This window comes from Pundamilia nyererei, unplaced genomic scaffold (assembly GCF_000239375.1).
Source record: "Pundamilia nyererei isolate P.nyererei 1_Seehausen unplaced genomic scaffold, PunNye1.0 scaffold00348, whole genome shotgun sequence".
Lineage (NCBI taxonomy): Eukaryota > Metazoa > Chordata > Actinopteri > Cichliformes > Cichlidae > Pundamilia > Pundamilia nyererei.
The window spans coordinates 414,377-434,540 of NW_005187749.1; the positions used below are offsets into that span (position 1 = coordinate 414,377).

Below are 20,164 nucleotides of genomic sequence, written 5' to 3' on the forward strand. Positions count from 1 at the left end.
ACTTACAAAATGCTTTGACCAGAAAGTTACTAAGACACTTTAAGTGTTGTTACTAGTAGTAGTAGTTTTATTAACCCATGTTTTATTAATAATGTTTAATTTTCTGGCTTCTTCCTAGTGTTTTGGTTTTGTTTCCATGTTTTCCTGATCATCACCTGTAAATAAATCTGACATCTCCAAATGAATGTATTGTCATATCAAGCTATGCGATCAATTGGTGTGGGACCCATATGAACACCAGAAGATTAGCGTCCACCTTCACTCGTGAAAGAACAATGCTGTGTTGGGAGAAATACTAGAATGCCAAAGTCATGGAAATTTGCACATGGAAAACACTGCAAATAAAGTTTTTTGTCTACTTGGTAAATTACAACATTCTGTTATCTGTTGGATGAACTTCTCATTTATCAGCATCACATCTGTTATTAGGATCTGAGTTCAGTGTTAGGTTCTTATACCACTGGCAGTGACTGCACTTTTGAGACCCATAAAGCGCAACTGTTTAGCTAATGACTTAAATGTTTTGAATTAACCTTTTTTTTTTTTTTTTTTTTTTTTTACACTTTTGGGCACTTGTTAATGCTTTTATTTTGGAAATCACACATTGGCCCACGTGTTTCCGCTTTGTGTTAGGGCTAATAGCAAATTAATTGCTGGTTGCAGCTTTCTAGTGACTTTTTTTAAAGGAATTCGTGTAGTTTGCGTTATGGAAAGCGGTCCAGTGGAGAGCACAGGTCCGTGTCACAGCAGCGTTCATTGGTACCGCGAGCCAGGCCGCCCATGTGTGTGCGCGTTAGCTCCTCGCCGCGGCTAAATGCAGTGATTCTAGTTAGCTATGCTAATGTAAACATGGAAAACTTAATGGGTTAACCGTTAATACTTAGGTTCATACAATATGTTCACTGTATTCGTGTTGTTTTTAAGTAAATTTGTTCTTAGTGTTATGATTTTAAGTTAGTTAATCTGTTTTTAGCTAATTTAACTGGGCTATATTCAAATACTGTTCAACATGACTAAATTTCTATTTCTGATATATTGTGTGAGTAATTAAATATACTTTCAATAAATGGCAACATTAAGCTATCTTGGAAATGTTTGTAAATATTTTGAAATAACTGGGAATTTTTAATCGATTGCTTGTAATATGTGGCCATAAATTCACCTGAGTCCCAATTATAGAAACAGTACTTTTGTACTCTCAAAAGGTTATTGGACTGTTTTGCCAACAAGTTCAACTTTTATCTCGAAAAACAGGTTGGATGTTTTATATTATTTTTTGCAATCCCGACATGTGTTACAGTGCTGCTTTGGAGAGCAGTGTTTTAATCTAGGCAGCACCCTGAAAAACACCCATTTTTCCCACCATGCATCTCTCTGATGTTTCTCTAAGTTCCTGTGAAATATTTTGTTGAGGCTTACGTGGCTCACAACGTCTTGAGAAGACTAGACTTCATCTATACCCACAGTAGCTTAGCAGCACCTGTGCACCAGCGGGTTCACAGATGATTTTCTTGTAACTTTGTCTCTTGGTGCTAAATTATAAAGATGGTTTGCCGAGCTGTCACAAGAGGACATCTGACTTTCCAAAAAAGACATAACTCTGTCCACTGTGTGTGTTTAATCAGATATATTCCTGCCGTTGTCATCCCTAAGACTGCTGATCCCTCCTATGCGGCTGATTTCTGCAGCCATGTGGCAGGTGGCTCAACGGAGGGATGTTCTCGACTATGAAAAGCTTGATGAATTTGTGACACTGGTCACAGCATCAGTTCCGGACCTGCTCAATCCGAAGCAACGAGGAAAACTGCTGCTTCGGCTGCGAGCCAGAGTGAGTCAGTAGGTGCACAGAAATGCATTCCACTCCACAAGTGGGTAATCCAGTGACAGTAGCTGAATGAATACCTTCCTGTTGCTTCAGGTTATACTTGAGCTGTGCAGAAATGAGGAAACAGCCAACATCCTGTGTGTACAGCCTCACCTAGAGCGAATCCACCCACCGGGATACACAGGAGTAAGTGTTAGCACCATTTTGAACAAGTCCAAAGTCCAGGTCCAAAGTTGTGTTACTGTTAAAAGTTCAGTGAGTGAAGACCTTGCAGAGGAAACATTTCATCTGAACTCACCTCTAAATCCAGCATCAGAAGTCTGATAACAAACTGTGAAAGGCGATGCATTTTGGAAACAGGCGTAGTCTGTTGGTAGAGTTAAAATAGAGCTTTCTGAATGCAATGAGCAAAGCTGCGTCCAGAGACAACATATTTTATCAGTATTACCAGTAATGTAGCTGCGGTGGATTGATCACATTCAGGGCTTGTGTTGCTGTTAGTGTCATGTGGAACGTTTTACTGGTTGTGAGAGGTATGGATTAGTTTAATCTGCATATTCTGTAGAGAGGGAGAATGGCTTCTAAAATAGAATAATGATTCTAATCACCCATTAAATATGCAGTGGATGATCAAATATAAATGTTAGCTTTCCAAGATCATTTTTCATCCTTTATCATTATTGTTGGTCTGATAGTGACGAAGATCTCAGTTGTAATGATTTCTTTCAGAGTGGGGATGCAGAGGTGGATGCAGAAGAGGCCATCTTTGTGGAGCTAACCCAAACACTCCTGAAAGACCCAGCAGAGAGGGAACATTTTTACCAGGCAAATGCTCTTAGATGTAGCCAATCCATGTATTTCTTGTCTTCTTCCTTTTAACTTTTTTTTGTATTACTAGCTGTTAATGTTTGTTCTTCTCAGGAGGTTTTCCCCACAGAATATGGCCTCAGCTATGATGCAGACATGCAGCTGCTTGTGTGGGAGTTTCTCTCCAAATTAGAAAGACTTCTGCCGGTGCCAGACCTCGGTCAGGTAGGCCTACGTGAAAGCGTAATATTGGCCATATAAGATTCATTATTATTATAAAATACTGTTCTATACATCAAACACTGTTGAATGGTTGGGCAGCAGTCACCAAAGGTACTGAAGATGAGTAACAGTATTAGTAGTTTGTGCATGTAGTATTAAAGATATACATACATTTTTCCTATCTTTAGCCTTTTCAGTGTTTGTTTTTTCTTCTTAGTTTTCAACTACTCAGCAGTTAATCAAGTATTTTTTTTCATTGTTTGGTCGATTAAGAAATTAATTACCAGGAACCTCCCTGATTTTCACCAGCATTCACTGGATTTTACACGTTTGAATTTGTACCCACAGGGTGAAAACTGTCAGTGCACAGCTCTGCTGTAAAAGTGTTGCATTTAGTTGCAGTTGGCTGATTGTTAGTAGGACTGTGTCTTCACTCAGTACTCCCCAAGACTTCACTGACTCACCTGAATGAATATCACATTGAAGGATTACTGTTTTAACACACTGTGATCCTTCAACAAAGATCCAGTCTGTAAGTAAACAGGGACAGAACAGGTTTCCCAAGAAGCCAGGTAAAAAACCAACAGCCAGAGTGAAAGCAGTCCAGTGATACATGAGAAGGTGAGATTGGGCAAATTTCAATCAGATAAAGTTATTTTATTTTAGTGAGCTGGTTCCCGAGACTATTTGGTCACGTCTCATATTTAATCACCATTCCCCCTCCTTCTCTTCAAAACAGTTGTCTTTTGGAATTTAAACTTCTTCAGACTGAATCTTTTTTTTTCATAATCAAACAGACTGTTTCCTGGCTTACCTCTGCCCCCTCTGTGCTGAAGGACTGCTTGCAGGTGTTCTCCAATCCCAGTGACCTCAAGTCTCTCCTGCAACACCACAAATGCCTTGAGCACCTCAGCACCCAAGGTAAATCAGTTATTCACTTTAAAGCTGTTCAAGGTTTGCTGTCTCACTTTTAATAACTGTCATTTAAAGTTTTAGATGAGGCATCTACACTTTAAGGTGAGTTTTTCTCTCTTTTTTTGTTGCACATTTTAACTTTTGTGTTTCTTTGTAGGCACGACAGTGGAGATGTCCACCCAGGTCTTTGCCTGCTCAGAGTGTCCCTTCTTCCACATGCAAGAGTCCTACCTGCTGCAGCACATTGAGCACAGCCATCCTGAACAATACGTCAAACTCCAGAGGGCTGCACAGACATGTGAGACCCCCAAGAAGACGTTCCCTCCTGAGTTCCCAAAGCCCTTCCCCATCCACGACAGGCCCGACCCACACACATGCCAGGAGTGCGGCAAAACGTTCACGCGGGTCTCGGACGTGACTCGTCACCAGCGGACCCACACGGGCGAGCGCCCGTACACCTGTGAGGAGTGTCGGAAGGGCTTCAAGAATTCTTGGGATCTGACCAGACATCAGCGCATCCACACTGGAGAGCGCCCCTTCCTTTGCTCTCATTGTGGCAAACGGTTCACTCAGATGGGGCTGCTCAAACTGCATTCTGAGCGAACAGCTTGTGGCCAGACCTGCAACCCTCAGCTAGACCTAACAACAGAGGTGGTGGTGACAGAGGTGGTGTCAGAGAAGGGGGGCGGTCAGTATAAATGCCAGAAATGTGGTGAGAGCTTTAGCAGCATCCTGGATCGACTGAGGCACAGGCAGAGGCACATCGTAAGGCGTCAGTACAAATGTCCCATGTGTGAGAAGATCTACGGCCGAGCCTCGGACCTGAAGAGACACCAGATGAAGCACACAGGTGAGCGGCCATTTCCATGCGAGTGCGGGAAAAGCTTCACCCACATGTGGCTTCTGAATAAGCACCAGCAGACCCACAGCAGAGAGCGTCCCCACCCCTGTGCAGAGTGCGGAAAGAGCTTCACGCAGCTTCAGATCCTTAACAGGCACCTCCTGACTCACAATGGCCAGCGGCCTTTCCAGTGCTCATACTGTGAGAAGAGCTTCACCCAGCTGGCCAGCCTCACACGCCACGAGAGAATCCACACAGGGGAGCGGCCATACCTCTGCACCACCTGCCAGAAGTCCTTTCTCACTCACGGAGAGCTTGTGAGGCACCAGCGCATCCACAGCAACTTCCGGCCCTTCAGCTGTCCTCAGTGCCCGAAGAGCTTTAAAACCAAGCGCGCTCAGAGTGAACACTTCCACAGCCACATAGGCGAGCACCCGTTCGAATGCGGCCGCTGCGGAAAGAGGTTCTCCAAGTCCACCTCGCTCGTCCGACATAACCTGACTCACACGGGGGAGCGACCACACTCATGCTCCCAGTGTGGGAAAACCTTCCTGACCTCTGGGGAGCTGCTCCTGCACAAACGCACACACACCGGAGAGAGGCCGTACCCTTGCTCTTACTGTGAGAGGAGGTTCAGGTGCTCATCAGACCTCAACATACACGTACGGACTCACACCGGCGAGAAGCCACACAGCTGCGCATTCTGTAAGAAGGGCTTCTGTACGTCTACGAGGCTGAAGAGACACATGCGCACACACTCAGAGAAGGTGGATTTATTGAGTCCTTGAGCTATTGGGGGAAAATCACTTCGTTGCTCCAACATAACTGTTGTCATTTAAAATAAAAAGAGCCTTAAATTAGTTCACTGTGTGTATTTTTTTGTTTTGTTTTTTGGTGCTCTGTTTGGTTTCTCTGATGTATAATTCACGGCAATCTTCCTGGCACTATATTACTGTGTTTGTGCCAGGGGAGCGGATCTTTGCTGCGGACCAATTTTTGGCACAACGTGTTTTGGGGTTTGAAAGCCACAGATAGGCAGTATTTTGAGAAAATGTATGTCAGCTGTTCCAATACTCATGACACATAAGATCACTAAGGGTTTTTGCCTACGTTGTCCTCCTCCTCTCCTGGATTGCCTGGAGCTTTCTCTCCCCAGCTTTGACAAATGGCCAGCTGGAATAACCACATTTACTCAGGGCCTTTTTGACATGGTGTTCTTCTGCTTTCCTGGCCGCTCTGTCTGTGGGGATGGTCCTGAAACATGTTTCCCACTGATGCCACTACATGGAGGATTTATGGATTTATGTTTTGGCTTATCAAGAAAACCATTTGTAATCTTTAAAAGCACAGAAGCAGAGAGCAAAAAAGTGTAACATATGAATTACAGAAAAGAGGATGGCTAAAGAAATTTGAATGAGGTACAGAAAGGGAAGTTACAAAAGTGGAAGAATCTGGAAGAAGGATCTTGAAGACAGATTTTTTTTTTTGTTAGATGAAACCACTGGCACAGGATGAGGACTGCATCCAGTGTGAGCTTCTGTTAAATTACTGTGTTGTTAGTGTTTTACATGTTGATTAACTCATCCATCTGTGTAAATATCACTGGAGCAGAATAATAGATTACAGATCATCTTGTAGGATGTTAGCAGTCCGCTCAAGCTGGACATCATCTATACATTGTCTCTAAAGGTACATCAGCAGTGACTGCTCTGATATTTTGGCTCATCAAATTGAATTAAAGATTAAACACGAAGTCAGTGTGCTGAATATCACACTGAAGCAGGCTTTAAATGTTTGCTTTGCATGTCTACAGCCCAGTCTTAGACCCTCCTGTTTGTTGGATAGCTAAGTCTGGAATATTTTTTATTCTGTAGCAGCATATTCATGACAGTGAACTGTGTTATTTTGATTGTGCTTTAAATAACTTGTAGAGGTCTAAAGAGAGACAAAACATGTAGTTCAAAAGGAAAAAGAAAGCTTGGGCAAGACGCTTTACCCTACTGGTGTTGGTCAGAGAGGCCGATGGCACGATATGGCAGCCTCGCTTCTGACAGTCTGCCCCAGGGCAGCTGTGGCTACAACTGTGGTTTGCCTGCACTAGTGCGTGAATGAATAGTGGAATTGTGAAGCGCTTTGGGTGCCTAGAAAAGTGCTATATACAGTGGCTTGCAAAAGTATTCGGCCCCCTTGAACTTTCCCACATTTTGTCACATTACAGCCACAAACATGAATCAGTTTTATTGGAATTCCACATGAAAGACCAACACAAAGTGGTGCACACGTGAGAAGTGGAACGAAAATACATGATTCCAAAAAATTTTTACAAATAAATAACTGAAAAGTGGGGTGTGCATAATTATTCAGCCCCCTTTGGTCTGAGTGCAGTCAGTTGCCCATAGATGTTGCCTGATGAGTGCTAATGACTAGAGTGCACCTGTGTGCATCTAATGTCAGTACAAATACAGCTGCTCTGTGACGGCCTTAGAGGTTGTCTAAGAGAATATTGGGAGCAACAACACCATGAAGTCCAAAGAACACACCAGACAGGTCAGGGATAAAGTTATTGAGAAATTTAAAGCAGGCTTAGGCTACAAAAAGATTTCCCAAGCCTTGAACATCCCACGGAGCACTGTTCAAGCAATCATTCAGAAATGGAAGGAGTATGGCACAACTGCAAACCTAAACTCAAAGGCCGAACAAGGAGAGCGCTGATCAGAAATGCAGCCAAGAGGCCCATGGTGACTCTGGACGAGCTGCAGAGATCTACAGCTCAGGTGGGGGAATCTGTCCATAGGACAACTATTAGTCGTGCACTGCACAAAGTTGGCCTTTATGGAAGAGTGGCAAGAAGAAAGCCACTGTTAACAGAAAACCATAAGAAGTCCCGTTTGCAGTTTGCCACAAGCCATGTGGGGGATACAGCAAACATGTGGAAGAAGGTGCTCTGGTCAGATGAGACCAAAATGGAACCTTTTGGCCAAAATGCAAAACGCTATGTGTGGTGGAAAACTAACACTGCACATCACTCTGAACACACCATCCCCACTGTCAAATATGGTGGTGGCTGCATCATGCTCTGGGGGCGCTTCTCTTCAGCAGGGACAGGGAAGCTGGTCAGAGTTGATGGGAAGATGGATGGAGCCAAATACAGGGCAATCTTGGAAGAAAACCTCTTGGAGTCTGCAAAAGACTTGAGGCTGCGGCGGAGGTTCACCTTCCAGCAGGACAACAACCCTAAACATAAAGCCAGGGCAACAATGGAATGGTTTAAAACAAAACATATCCATGTGTTAGAATGGCCCAGTCAAAGTCCAGATCTAAATCCAATCGAGAATCTGTGGCAAGATCTGAAAACTGCTGTTCAAAAACGCTGTCCACCTAATCTGACTGAGCTGGAGCTGTTTTGCAAAGAAGAATGGGCAAAGATTTCAGTCTGTAGATGTGCAAAGCTGGTAGAGACAGACCCTAAAAGACCGGCAGCTGTAATTGCAGCAAAAGGTGGTTCTACAAGGTATTGACTCAGGGGGCTGAATAATTACGCACACCCCACTTTGCAATTATTTATTTGTAAAAAATGTTTGGAATCATGTATGATTTTCGTTCCACTTCTCACGTGTGCACCACTTTGTGTTGGTCTTTCATGTGGAATTCCAATAAAACTGATTCATGTTTGTGGCTGTAATGTGACAAAATGTGGAGAAGTTCAAGGGGGCCAAATACCTTTGCAAGCCACTGTAAATGCAATCCATTATTATTATATAGATTAGAAGTCTCCAATTATCATTACCACCAAAGGTGGTTGAGAACACAGGGCTAAGAAAAGCAGCTGCTGGCCAACCAACTAGATATAGTGGTGCTTTGGAAGGAACAGAAGATCACAGCTGTGACATGTGTGGCAATCCCAGCTGAAAGCAACATCAGGATGGAGCACAGGAAAAGTAACAGTGGCTAGAAGAACAACTGGTCTCGGTGGCAATAGAAGCATTAAGAGCTGCAACTGCCAAGCTGTAAGATTGGCTCTAAAGATTCCACAGTCACAGAGGTCAGAGACAGAGGTGTCTGTTCAGAAAACTGCAGACCTAGGAACAGCAAAGATACCGTGCAGAACCCTCAAACTTCCAGGCCTCTGGCAGAGGACCTGGGCTTAAGAACCATGCTCTAACACTACCTCAGAGGGGTTAACTGTAATTATAAGACAATACATTTCAGGACATTTTGTGGAATAATGAAAAAGTAATGTAATGAGTGTTGTAACAATAATAATCACAAAATTGTATCTGACATAAAGTGTCCACATGATTTTCACATGAGTTGTCATGGTAGTCTGTTTTGTACATTAATCCTCTACAGCACAACACAGAACATTTTTAAGCCTCAGGCCCAGTACATGTGAACTTAAATGATCAATCAGAATGTTTGGAAAGGTATCTAATTTCAGTTCAATAAGATGTGGGAATCACTATGAAGCGTGATTTGAACATCGGGCATCCTTTTCTGACACAGTGACACGATCGCATGATGTGAGAAGAAGGTAAGAATATTTCCTCTAGTAATCATATTTAAAATGACATAAACTGTAAATCAAAAATACGTGTGAGTGTAAGAAGATGTGGAGAGCGTTTTTGTTTTTAATTTTGCTTTTTTTTACTTTGCCTGATCAGAAATTCAGTTTTTCTTTGTGCGATAAGGGGTACTTTTGTGGAAGACTTTGATAACTGTGTGTTTTTTCATAATAATATTATTTCATGTAGCACCAAGTAATAATAATGATATCAGATTATTATTTTTACAATCCTAAGTTTACATTGGAAAGTGTGTCCATCTGTCTGAGCTTCCAGGTGTAGGGACACCTGAAAATGAAAATGTGGTTTTAAATGCAAAATTGCTCAAAGTCTGTGCAAATCCAGTGTGGGATATCTCAAAAGCATGAAGCGAAAACAAGGAAGCAGAGACCCACAGCGCCCATCCTTGAGTCTAGTTCTGTCGGAGCTTTCTTTCTGTTAAAATGGAGTTTACCTTTTCTACTGTAGCCATGTTCTTGCTTATAGGGGCTCGTCTAATTGTCAGGGTTTTCTCTGCATTGTTATAGGTTAATTGCATTACAATATTGAATTGAATGGAACAAGGCAAGATGCAGGGTTCCCGGGTGCACAGAAAAAACAGAGGTAATGTCTATAAAGTGTAATGTGCGGCTCTGTTTTACAGCACAAAAGAACTGTTTTTATTAAGTTTCACACAGAATGACAGCAAAGTCTCACAACATGAGAATCAATATGACATTATATTGGACAATTCGAACTTAAGCCTGTATCAAGCCATAAAGCTAAATAATCTAAATGTGTTTTTTCAATTCTTTGATCAAAATTGGTTGACATTTTTGGACGATTTTCTTATGTTTTTATTGCTTTCCAACAATTGTGTAATGATCTATGAGTTAGTAATTGCCTCTGTTTTATACAAGCCTAGTTGCCTAGGGGCAAGTTGTGGATCACCAGTGTGTGAATGTGAGAGTGAATGAATAGTGGCATTGTAAAGCGCTTTGGGTGCCTTGAAAAGCGCTATATAAATCCAATCCATTATTATTATTATTATTATTATTATTATTATTATTATTATTATTATTATTATTATTATATCTCGGAAACGGGTGTCTGAAATATAACGTTTTTGGGTTTTTTTGGCAATAAAATGGTCCAAAATGTGTCAGAAAATAATGCTGAACAATTTTAAGCATACACTATCACAATGTGTGAAGTGGAGGGTTAAATTCACGGCGAGATTCCCGCCGGACCACTTATCTGCAGGCACTTCCTGTCCCACCCACATTTTCGTGTCGCTTCCGGGTGGTGGTTACAAGCAGGCTGCTGTCGTTATCTCAACGCTGTAAACAAGTTACTCAACGGTTTAGCTTCAACGACACATCAAGCGAAAAGAGATGCATATTAAAACAGGTGAGTTTGTGCTATATTTCGGTATATTTGAGTGTAACGCTTCACTTTCAGATGTGTTATTTATGTGTTTGGCCGCGGCATTAGCGGCGGGCTAGCAGCGCCGAGGAAAGCCTTTCTCCGCTTTGAATGAGGTGGTGGGGGGAGTTACGAAACTTCGGCTAGCGTTCTGGGTGGCTTTTTACAACCTTAATACGTGTAAAAACAAACATATCTACTCGACCCGCTGTAGTTAATGTTCATACATTTTTCGATGGTCAAAGTGGAACCTTTAGATACATAAAACCGTCGAGTTTTATGCTCCACATCGTGACGCTGCTAATTAAAGTTTGCTAACACCGGTGCTCGCTGTTAGCTTCTATCTTTTTAGCCGCAAGCACCGCTCACATGAACCAGCGGGAGTTGTTTTCCACAAATGGAAACTATTAAATCATTTCTGACATCTTTGTTTTTAAATAGTCGGGACACTGAAGAGTCTGCGGAGGTAGCCTGCTTCTCGAAATTTCGGAGCGGTAAATGAGACGGGGTCGGCCGGGCGGTGGTCAGTCTCACCAGTTCTTTTGAAATGTGGCGCTTTGGAGCGGGTACGCTAATCAGGCCCGCTGTAAGCTATGTGCTTCCTCTTTATGTTTCAACTTGTGGTGCATTTGAACACGGCCAACAGTAATGTCTGAGTCGGTCTGAGTATGTTTCAGTGGCGCCATGCGGACAGAGAATGATTTAACAACCAAAACGGGAGAGCCTTCCCGTAAAGACTGTTACCCAGTCACTCCTTTTCATGATGAGCCAGCAAGTGGGACAGCGTGACACAGGTCATTGGGCAAGATCAGACACGGGGACAAGTATGGTGATGACAGCTGAGACCTGTGATGGGCAACTGCCAGTTAGGAATACAATTAGTTTACTCTTAACCAACGGCAACATTTATTTATTTATTAATTTGAGATTAGTTGACCTGAATTATATCAGCATCTTGTGTGAGATTGCATTAATAGTCACATGGTACGGCCCGAGGTGAAGTCTGTTTAATTACATTTTTTCCACCTTCCGACTCAGGAAGTTGAACCTAAAACGTTTTATACTGGTGCTTGATAAATTGCTCATCAAAAGTGTTGATGGTAGATTTCTTCAGAAGAGTTGTTTTGATTCCAGCAATTCTGTCTATTTTGGGATTGGTCTTTTTTTCTGTACAACTTTGCAAGTAGCCAGCTATACAGGGAACTGTTGTTCAGCCTCACCTCCTCTGCCACACCGAAGTCACATGAAAGTGTGTCATCTACCCCCAATGTTTGTGTGCATGGTAGAGACAAGTGCAAAGACCATTATTAATCAATGCCAAGTGATAAGTCTTTGTGTACTACTCACTACAAGTATGCTTACTAAAGTAAGGGCAAGATACTAGTAGGACAGTAATGTTGATTGGAAGTGATTATGATATGATTTAGTGATTTCACTTACAAATCACCAAGCACTGGAATTTTCTGCTCGTATGCATGATAACATATTAAAACAGCAGATACCTGATCAACTTGTCAATGCTCATTTTCTTCAGGTACATGGGAAGCCAGCAACACTGTGTGTGAGCCTGATGGTCTATGTGACCAAGCAGTCCTTGTTTCAGCCGCCAATTCTGAGCCACACATTCGGAACCGCCGCCTGTCTCCTGGCTCGGGAAACTGTGGAGGTGGTGGGGGTGGAGGATGCATCTCTGGAGGCGACAAGCTGCCACGGCAGCTTTCACCCGATGGTGACCTGATGGGTCCCAGCCATGCCTTTAGCTTCCGCAGGGAAAAGGAACGCAGGGGCCCACAGCACAAAGGTCGTAGTCTGCGCAGGGAAAGTCAGAAGGGTGTTGGCCGTGTAAGTGAAAGGCCACAAAAGGTTAATCAAAAGGAAAGATGGGTCGAGGACAGTTTGTCTCTACTTAAGCCCCCACCTGCCTTCCCAGTGCAAGACAGTCCTGCCAAGCTACAGCCTGCTGTTAGCTATGCCTCCAAGGTGAAGGCGGGAGCTGCAACTGGAGCACTGGAGGAAGACCGACCTGCCATCGGCATGCTGCTACAGAACCAGTGGGGTCTAAGTTTCATTAGCGAGGCAAGACCAGTCACAGAGGGCTCCGGCCCCAACTCCCGTTCCAGTACCCCACTGCCCACAGATTCTAAACATCCAGCAGACCTACAGCTAGACACAGTTCTCACAGTGAGGCCCCCAGAAGAAAGGCCAATTCCAGTGTCTACCTCCCTCAACCCAATTGCATGCGCAGAGGTCGACGAGAGCAATGGAAAGCTGCTGCTCAGTTGTCGCCACCTAGTGGAAGCTCTGAACTATCATAGTAAAGGTAACCACCACAAGAAGCTTTAAAAATGACATCTGGCTAGAGATCATTAAATCTGAAATTATGGTGAATAACAACTACCTCTTTTCCCCTCTCTCACTCCATAGAGTGGAACGCTATCTGCAACAGACAGAAAAAAGGTGAGTTTTCCTAATTTATGCGCATTCATTCATATGCGCAAGACATTATTCCCTACTATTTTGTCACACACACTCATTGATGGTAATTTGCTAAAATGTGTTGCATAACAAAGTGGTCTAATCTTTGCTGTTTGTATGAAGCGTCCCTTTTGACTTTTTTTTTTTTTTTTTTTTTGGGCTTCTCAGATCCAAAAAGGGTGATCTGGTACAAGGACACCAAGGAGCACCCAGCCTAGCAGTGTGACAGGCCCCTAGTGGAAACACACACAAGTACATACACATAAAATACATAAAGATGGACGAATTTGAGTCCTGTTCTCACACACTGCACTCAGGATGATGTCTTCACGCAAAGCCACACTGAGACACTTTGGACTAACTCCTTTAAGATCTTACAGCAATGGACTTTTTTTTAACGCCTTACAGAAAGCCTGCCTTAATTAATCAGACCTGTTTTCATTGTCTCTCATTACCATTTTAAGCTTGTATATGTAGATTTTTTGTTTTTTTTTAACTATAGGCGCTGTAATTTAATTTGTTTCCTTTTTGAAAGCTGCCGTTTTTATCATACTTTGTCCTCTGTGAAGCGAGTGGTCAATCAAGCACTTTGTTCAAAGAATTTGTTTACCAATCCCTGTGTGCAAGCCCTCACCAGAGTGACTTTCCCCCTCCCCCATCAATTACAAATCAGAAGAATGTCTCATTCCTGCTTGAGTTTTACCGTTAATGTATGCAGAGGACTCCTGTACCCAAGTCTTCAGTTTACAGGGGGTGTAGTCAAAGGCACAGAAGAGTTCACCCTTTATCACATCACCATATTAATGCTGTGTTCCTTTTGTTTTCATTTGGTCCCAATTGGGTGAATGTTACTTATGAATCCATAAGGGATGTCACCATGTTCAGTGTGTTGATTTTTGAAAAGAATTTATTAAATAAAAATTACACTGGAGAAGGAGGAAGAATGTAAAAGGACAGTATTGCTTAATAAAAATGAGTAAACTTGAGTGGATCTGTTAATCCTCTTTATTTCAATACAAATTGTCATTTACTGCTGGCAACCTCACAGGGTTGAAAATCTCACTTATTTCATGAGAAACTTTCTGTTGTAACTGTTCATAAGAGCACAAATGTGCAAGAAATTATACTAGCAAGTTCTGGGAGAGGGCCTCCGCGGGTACATCTCCAGAACCTAAAGTTACAAAGGTGGGAAATTTAAGAAAAGTAAAATTTTTGGTAATACAAAGCTACTCCTTCATACAATCCAACACCGAGCTCTGTGTGTGAGCTGTTTAAATGGTAGTTAGGCACTAAAAATATGAAACCAGCTCCTTTGATATCAAATATCTGTCTGGATAAACCCTTCAAAATGGAAACCTGCAGTCTTCCTGGTTAATAGTCTGCATTTTTTGTTGTTGTTGGCGTGTAAAGGCCTTAACCAGTAAAGCTGCGTAGCATAGCTCAGGAACTGAACTAATTTACAGTCTGAGCGTTTGAGACATTTTTCATGAAGGACCATGTTACAGCAGTATGTCTCTTGGATGTGTTTGAATAGTTTTTCAAACATGTGATGAGATCAGGTTTTGGATGTACAGAAAAGTATTCATCTGTGGAGCTGCCGTGTTATGTTTGAGGCCCACTGTACCACGCTAAATGTGTCACAACAGACCACAAAATGATGGTGCTACAGTCAGTCTCTCCATGTCACCTCCACCTCATCTGTTCTATACCTGCAACAGGAGAGAAACCCATGGTCATTTACTGCAAGCACAGCAATATGAACACAAACACAATACGAATGAATTTTTCCATCCTAGAGTCAGGATTAGCAACTTTTAAACCCAACAGCCACTTTAACTCATACAGACATATAATCGACCTATAATGAGTAAGGAACATAAATGTGATTCTATGGTGGGTTATTACCGTAAATCACAACTGAAAAGGTCTATGAAGCCTTACCTTTGTGTGATCCATGAGTCTTCTAGCTCTGTCACCCGACCAGACCGAAACATCTCCCAGCCGGCCTGAGCGATCATCGCTCCATTGTCAATGCAAAATCTGTGGCAACAAACTGATCTTTGTTATCTGCATCTTTCAGCCAGATCAACATCCTATCACACCAATTGAAAAAGTCACAATGAAGAGCTCCATTGCATGTGTTCACACAAGAACAGCTTCATACATCAGATGTTTTTGTGGCTATGAATGGTACACTTTATAACCAAAAGTATTTGCTCATCTGCCTTCACACACATATGAGATTGAGTGACATCCAACTCTTAATCCACAGGCTTTGCAGTTATAACAGCTTCTGACCTTCTGGTGTGTCTATGGAAATTTTTGACTATGTGGCTCAACAGCCGCTGACCCCATTCTGTGATTATATGTAGCCTACCTCTTTATGTCCGAGTTGCTGTCATTCCCAATCATTTCTACTTTCTTAAAATATCACTAACAGTTGACTGTGGAATCAGCTAGGAAATTTCAAGACTGTACGGTACCTGGAATTCACAGAGCTTTGAAAATAACAAACACATTAACTCTTAAAAGTAGGGTGGGTTCTCACCCACCCTACTTTGGGTGAGAACCCAAAGTAGAGTTAACATTTAAGAGTTAACATTTAAGAGTTAATGTGTTTGTTATGCTGTACTCGGTCTTAGGACCAAACTGCTGCTCGTGCGTGTAAAAGTGAAACTAATTCTAGTGAAGTTTCAATGGAAATGAAAGTGAAGGATCTGAGTGTTGGGCAGACTGGGTTACCTTTCATCTGTGGCAAACAGCTTTGCTCCTCTCTCCTTACACATCACTCCCATCATCTCCTGCAGACGCAGATTACCTGTGGTTGGAACATGAGATAAACACATTTCTGAGAGCGTGAACTCATTTCCATTCATAGCAACAGTAAACAGAGAGGAGTTTCAAAAATGGGCTTAGACTTTAAGGGATCCAAGGCATTCCTGGGTAACTGTAACAATAAGTACATAAACAAACAGTAGTTAGAAACAACAAACAACAGAACCTTGGAATCAGGAAGAAGGACTAGATGTTACAGTCCCTGATAAGAATGCATTGCTTTAGATGGAGAGACTCTTGAGGGATGGAAAGGCAGCCCAGAAACTTTGTCAGCAGCAGGCATCGTTGTGTGCCTCAACTTTCGGTCTTTTACCCAGGCTAATCTGCCATTTTCCTTCCTTGGTTAGGTTTAGGGATTAGAGATCTGATCTAGCTTATCATTTTAAAATTTGAGACACATCATCAGTAGTGGACCTTGGATTCATCGAGTGATTCGGCCATTATCCTCCTCTGCCCTGTTGGACGTGACCCACCACGTCACGATGCCGAAGAGCAGATTTCGCCTGTAGCACAGATGTGGCTGGGGTCCACTTCCTCCCCGTTGCTAGGGTGGGAGCAGTGCCTCTCACTATGGGGTCGTGGGAGTCCATGAGTGACATCTCAGGCCTCACTTCTGCACATTTAAACTCCTCAACCAGGCTAGGGATAGGCAATGACAGTATCCCATCGCTGTAGAGTATAATAATTAGAATTGCTGAAGTTCATGTAGACAGCTTTACTGCTTGTGGGAAGTCATTTTATTCTGTTGGATTTTACACAGAAGAAAACTGGTGTTCCCGTTTCTTTACAGATAAAATCGAGCCTTACACTCTGATTGCAAAGCATTTCATAACAGTAAAAGTAGCGCACACAAAATGACTGCAAAAACTTAAATGCTTCAGCATATTTGCTTTAATATTTTAGAATAAGCTGCAGCTGATCGTTTCAGATATACTTACAGCCAACGCCCCCGACAATCAGCACTTCCTGGGAGCCACAGTGAGCCATAGCTCTTTCTGTGATCTCCACCAGCATGGAGAACAATGTCTCCTGCAAAGACAGAAGCAATACTAATGGGAAATACTGACATCACTGATGCCAACACACCAATCAGGGCTGCAACAAGTAGTTGATTAACAGAAATTCAAGAGGTAAATATTTTGATAATCCAGTATGCTTTAATCATCTTAAACAATTCAAATAATGTGCTGCTTTCAACTGATCATTTCAGTAATCAAAATGTAATTAATCTATTAGCTAAAACTCTCGTAACTCTCGCTAAAACTAATTGATAAAATAAACTAAAATAAAAAAAGAACAAGCTTTTCAAAAAAGGACTTTATGTTCAAATCAGTGTGTGTGAAAAGCTTGTTCTTTTTTTATTTTAGTTTATTTTATCAATTAAAAAAGTGTGAAACCTCCTCTGTGCCGCTCCTTAAAAAAATTGAATCACACTTTTCAGTAAATCACACAATGTACAAAACCTGGTAAACCAGCTGCCAGAAGATGCCAGCTACTCCTTCTCATTCCAGTTGCACTTGAAATGAGAAGGAGCATTTTTGTTTCACAATATGTTCTGACAATCTTATAAAGTCAATGAGAAAAACTCCTTTAACGTGTTTTATCAGAGGATAACTACACTGCGACACCAAAGGTAACTGGATCAAATGTTTTCCACGTAACCAAAATATGAACTTTCTGACTTTCGTGTGTATAAAGGCGCTATGCTGTACCTGAAGTGAGAAACACAGGTCTTCTGCTGTACACTGACCAGAGCTCAGCATCTTATGAGCAGCGTCCTGTGGAAGGAATATAAATGTAAAGAACGTAAACCAAAAGTAGCCTTGAGATAACTCAATCAATATGACACAACCAACTTTACAGAAGAGCAAAGGACTTACTTCAATGTAGGACAAAATGCCAGAAAAGGACACATCCATGCCCTTTACTGTATATGGCAGCTCCACATACTGACTCCCTCTGGCAATGTGGAGAGAAAGCAAAGTTTAGAATAAACATAAAAAAAATTAAAAGACATAAAGAACACTAAATATTCACAACTATTCAGTGATCTCACTCACTTTTTGGCCATCTGCTCTATGTTGTAGCCTGGACTTGGATCATTGGAAATCTGAGTGTAGAAATCGTTTCATAGATGTATGATTACTTCGATAATCTGTTGCACTAACTGAAATGCAACTTGATGGTTTCATGTTGAGAAGTATGACACAAACCTTAATAACTCTGGCAAACCTGTCTAAACAGTTGCCGACTGCAATGTCGATGGTCTCCCCAAATATTCGGTACCGCCGCTCTGAATATGCAATAACCTGCACAAAATTCAGGATGAACAAAACTCAAACTGCATTTCTACTTCAAATATACTGCTGTTTAGCTGACAGCTGCTCATCAGAAAATGCAGTGCAGATGTTCTGTGCCAAAAAGCTCTGCATGAGGCTTACAGGGAGGAACCAACCTGTGTATTGCCCCCACTAACATAAAGCACGGTGGGGTTGTTGGCTTTGGTGATAAGTCGTCCCATCTCTATGTGTCCGATACAGTGGTTCACACCGAGCAGCGGCTTTCCCCAAAGCTGTGAAACAGTGCGTGCCACTAGAGCCACCGTCACCAAGGGTGCACCCATACCAGGACCTGAAGGAGAACAACTTATTGGTTTGGTCTTCTACAGACATCAGTCAAGAATCACAGTCCCTTTATTTCAATTCATATCTTAAAGACCTTTTAGTACAATAATATTCCTACAGAGCACTTTGCTCTCAGATTGCAGGCTTAATTTAAGTTCCTAGAGTTTATAAAAATAGAATGGGAGCCAGAGCCTTCAGCTCTCAGACTCCTCAGGGTCTGATTAAACTTACTTTTTGTTATAGTTGATAACTAGGGCTGGATCAGGTGGTTTTGAACCCTCCATTAGTTATGTTCTTAGAGTCTAAAGCTGCTATAGCCCTAAGCTATATTCTCTCTGTCATAGTTTAAAAAAAAAAACCCAAGATGTAAGATGTAAGTCAGATAAGCATGTGTTTCTTAAAGCAGGCCTTAATAATTGTCATAGTTGTCAAAGGAAGGACAAATAAGAGAAATTTTGACACGATCCATTTTCTTTATAAACTATGGAGCTTAACAAATGTTCTTTGGCTTGTTTATTAGGAAAAATCCTCTATCTCTTTAAGCTATCCTTTTTCTGACTGGGAGCTCTTCATTAACGAAGGTCTGAACTTTAATGGCACACAGAAATTAGTGACATTTTTGAGTAACTTACAATATAAAACTAACATTTGTTTGTTAACAAACAATCAACTCTCAGTTATTTAAAGTTCACTATGACCCTTATTTGATGAGAACATGTTTGGATAAATTTTTGACAGACATCTGAAAGTTAAAATCTTTTATATTACCTTTGGTGTATGCCACACAGTCGATGTCTGCAGGTTTTAGCCCCGCTTGCTCCAGCGCCTCCTTCAGGACGGTTAGTATGACAGCACGGTGGTGTCTGGCTGTGTCACTTGGCAGGAACCCTGAGATATAAAAAAAAGCATGCAGTCAACTAACAGATTTTCATATAAGCAGTATGTTGGAGTTATCATTAATATCTTAGAGGAACTCTAACTTACCTTGACCCGGAGGTGTAATGTAAGTCCGTCTGGGGTTGGAAAGCACTTCCCCATCCCTGATTATGCCTATGCCGATCTTATTGGCACTGCCCTCAAATCCAATCACTACAGTCATGGCTGCAGAAAAAACTGTTTCAGAAAGAAGGAAGTCACTGTGTTGTTATAGTGTCTTTTCATTTAAACCCTTCATCTCTCTTAGAAGTCTATTACAGGCAAGAAAAAGGCACAATAAAACTAAATCAGATTATACTGGAAATTTTTGGACTAGACATCCACATATCTAAATATGTCTGGTATGGTAACTGCACCGTATCAGATCGCAATACCCTACAACGGATAGTGAGAAAAGATGAGAAGATCATTGGAACCTCTCTTCCCTCCAGCACAGACACTCATCACACCCACTGCATCCACAAAGCCACCAGCATTGTGGAGGACCCCATGCACCCTTCACACATATTCTTTACCCTGCCTGCAGCCTTCTGGCAAGAGGTACCGGAGTATTCGGGCTCTCACTACCAGACTGCAAAAAAGTTTCTTCCCCCAAGCCGTCAGAACACTCATACTGGACTGACACACACACACACACACACACACACACACACACACACACACACACACACACCTTCATACACGTAACTACCTCAAGCACTCATCTGCACAATCTCAT

At 42.0% G+C, this 20,164-nt stretch overlaps 3 protein-coding genes across 4 annotated transcripts in view; 2 read left to right on the forward strand and 1 right to left on the reverse strand.

Annotated features, from left to right (window-relative positions):
* Positions 1-568: 568 nt before the first annotated feature.
* Positions 569-5,472, forward strand: LOC102197175 (zinc finger protein 2 homolog). 2 transcript variants are annotated; one of them, XM_005752192.1, is made up of 7 exons: positions 569-734; positions 1,626-1,828; positions 1,919-2,011; positions 2,555-2,650; positions 2,747-2,857; positions 3,652-3,775; positions 3,927-5,472. In XM_005752192.1, the coding sequence occupies exons 1-7, from the start codon at positions 707-709 to the stop codon at positions 5,396-5,398; spliced, it is 2,127 nt and encodes a 708-aa protein (XP_005752249.1). In that variant the 5' UTR covers positions 569-706; the 3' UTR covers positions 5,399-5,472. The 2 variants fall into 2 exon arrangements, with proteins under 2 accessions (XP_005752249.1, XP_005752250.1); XM_005752193.1 differs by having other exon boundaries at positions 1,654-1,828.
* Positions 5,473-10,407: 4,935 nt separating this feature from the next.
* Positions 10,408-14,037, forward strand: LOC102197645 (uncharacterized). The gene is made up of 4 exons (XM_005752194.1): positions 10,408-10,561; positions 12,111-12,896; positions 13,001-13,033; positions 13,220-14,037. The coding sequence occupies exons 1-4, from the start codon at positions 10,546-10,548 to the stop codon at positions 13,267-13,269; spliced, it is 885 nt and encodes a 294-aa protein (XP_005752251.1). The 5' UTR covers positions 10,408-10,545; the 3' UTR covers positions 13,270-14,037.
* Positions 14,038-14,041: 4 nt separating this feature from the next.
* The window catches only part of osgep (O-sialoglycoprotein endopeptidase), a 7,469-nt gene continuing 1,346 nt past the window's right edge, over positions 14,042-20,164 (reverse strand). The window contains exons 2-12 of the mRNA XM_005752195.1: positions 19,495-19,623; positions 19,279-19,398; positions 18,342-18,517; positions 18,100-18,195; positions 17,947-17,996; positions 17,767-17,845; positions 17,599-17,664; positions 16,825-16,915; positions 15,794-15,869; positions 14,993-15,091; positions 14,042-14,760 (exon numbers count right to left, since the gene is read on the reverse strand). Of these exons, the coding sequence (XP_005752252.1) occupies positions 14,721-14,760; positions 14,993-15,091; positions 15,794-15,869; positions 16,825-16,915; positions 17,599-17,664; positions 17,767-17,845; positions 17,947-17,996; positions 18,100-18,195; positions 18,342-18,517; positions 19,279-19,398; positions 19,495-19,609 (1,008 nt within the window). The 5' untranslated portion in view covers positions 19,610-19,623 and the 3' untranslated portion in view covers positions 14,042-14,720. The remainder of the gene's footprint in view (positions 14,761-14,992; positions 15,092-15,793; positions 15,870-16,824; positions 16,916-17,598; positions 17,665-17,766; positions 17,846-17,946; positions 17,997-18,099; positions 18,196-18,341; positions 18,518-19,278; positions 19,399-19,494; positions 19,624-20,164) is intronic.

Bases quoted from the DNA above. Each gene is read 5' to 3' on its own strand.
- LOC102197175 (XM_005752192.1), top strand. From the start codon at position 707: ATGGAAAGCGGTCCAGTGGAGAGCACAG. The intron at 2,651-2,746 runs GCAAATGCTCTT...TGTTCTTCTCAG, and splicing joins AGAGGGAACATTTTTACCAG to GAGGTTTTCCCCACAGAATA. The intron at 3,776-3,926 runs GTAAATCAGTTA...GTTTCTTTGTAG, and splicing joins TGAGCACCTCAGCACCCAAG to GCACGACAGTGGAGATGTCC.
- LOC102197645 (XM_005752194.1), top strand. The intron at 12,897-13,000 runs GTAACCACCACA...CTCACTCCATAG, and splicing joins TCTGAACTATCATAGTAAAG to AGTGGAACGCTATCTGCAAC. The intron at 13,034-13,219 runs GTGAGTTTTCCT...TGGGCTTCTCAG, and splicing joins CTGCAACAGACAGAAAAAAG to ATCCAAAAAGGGTGATCTGG.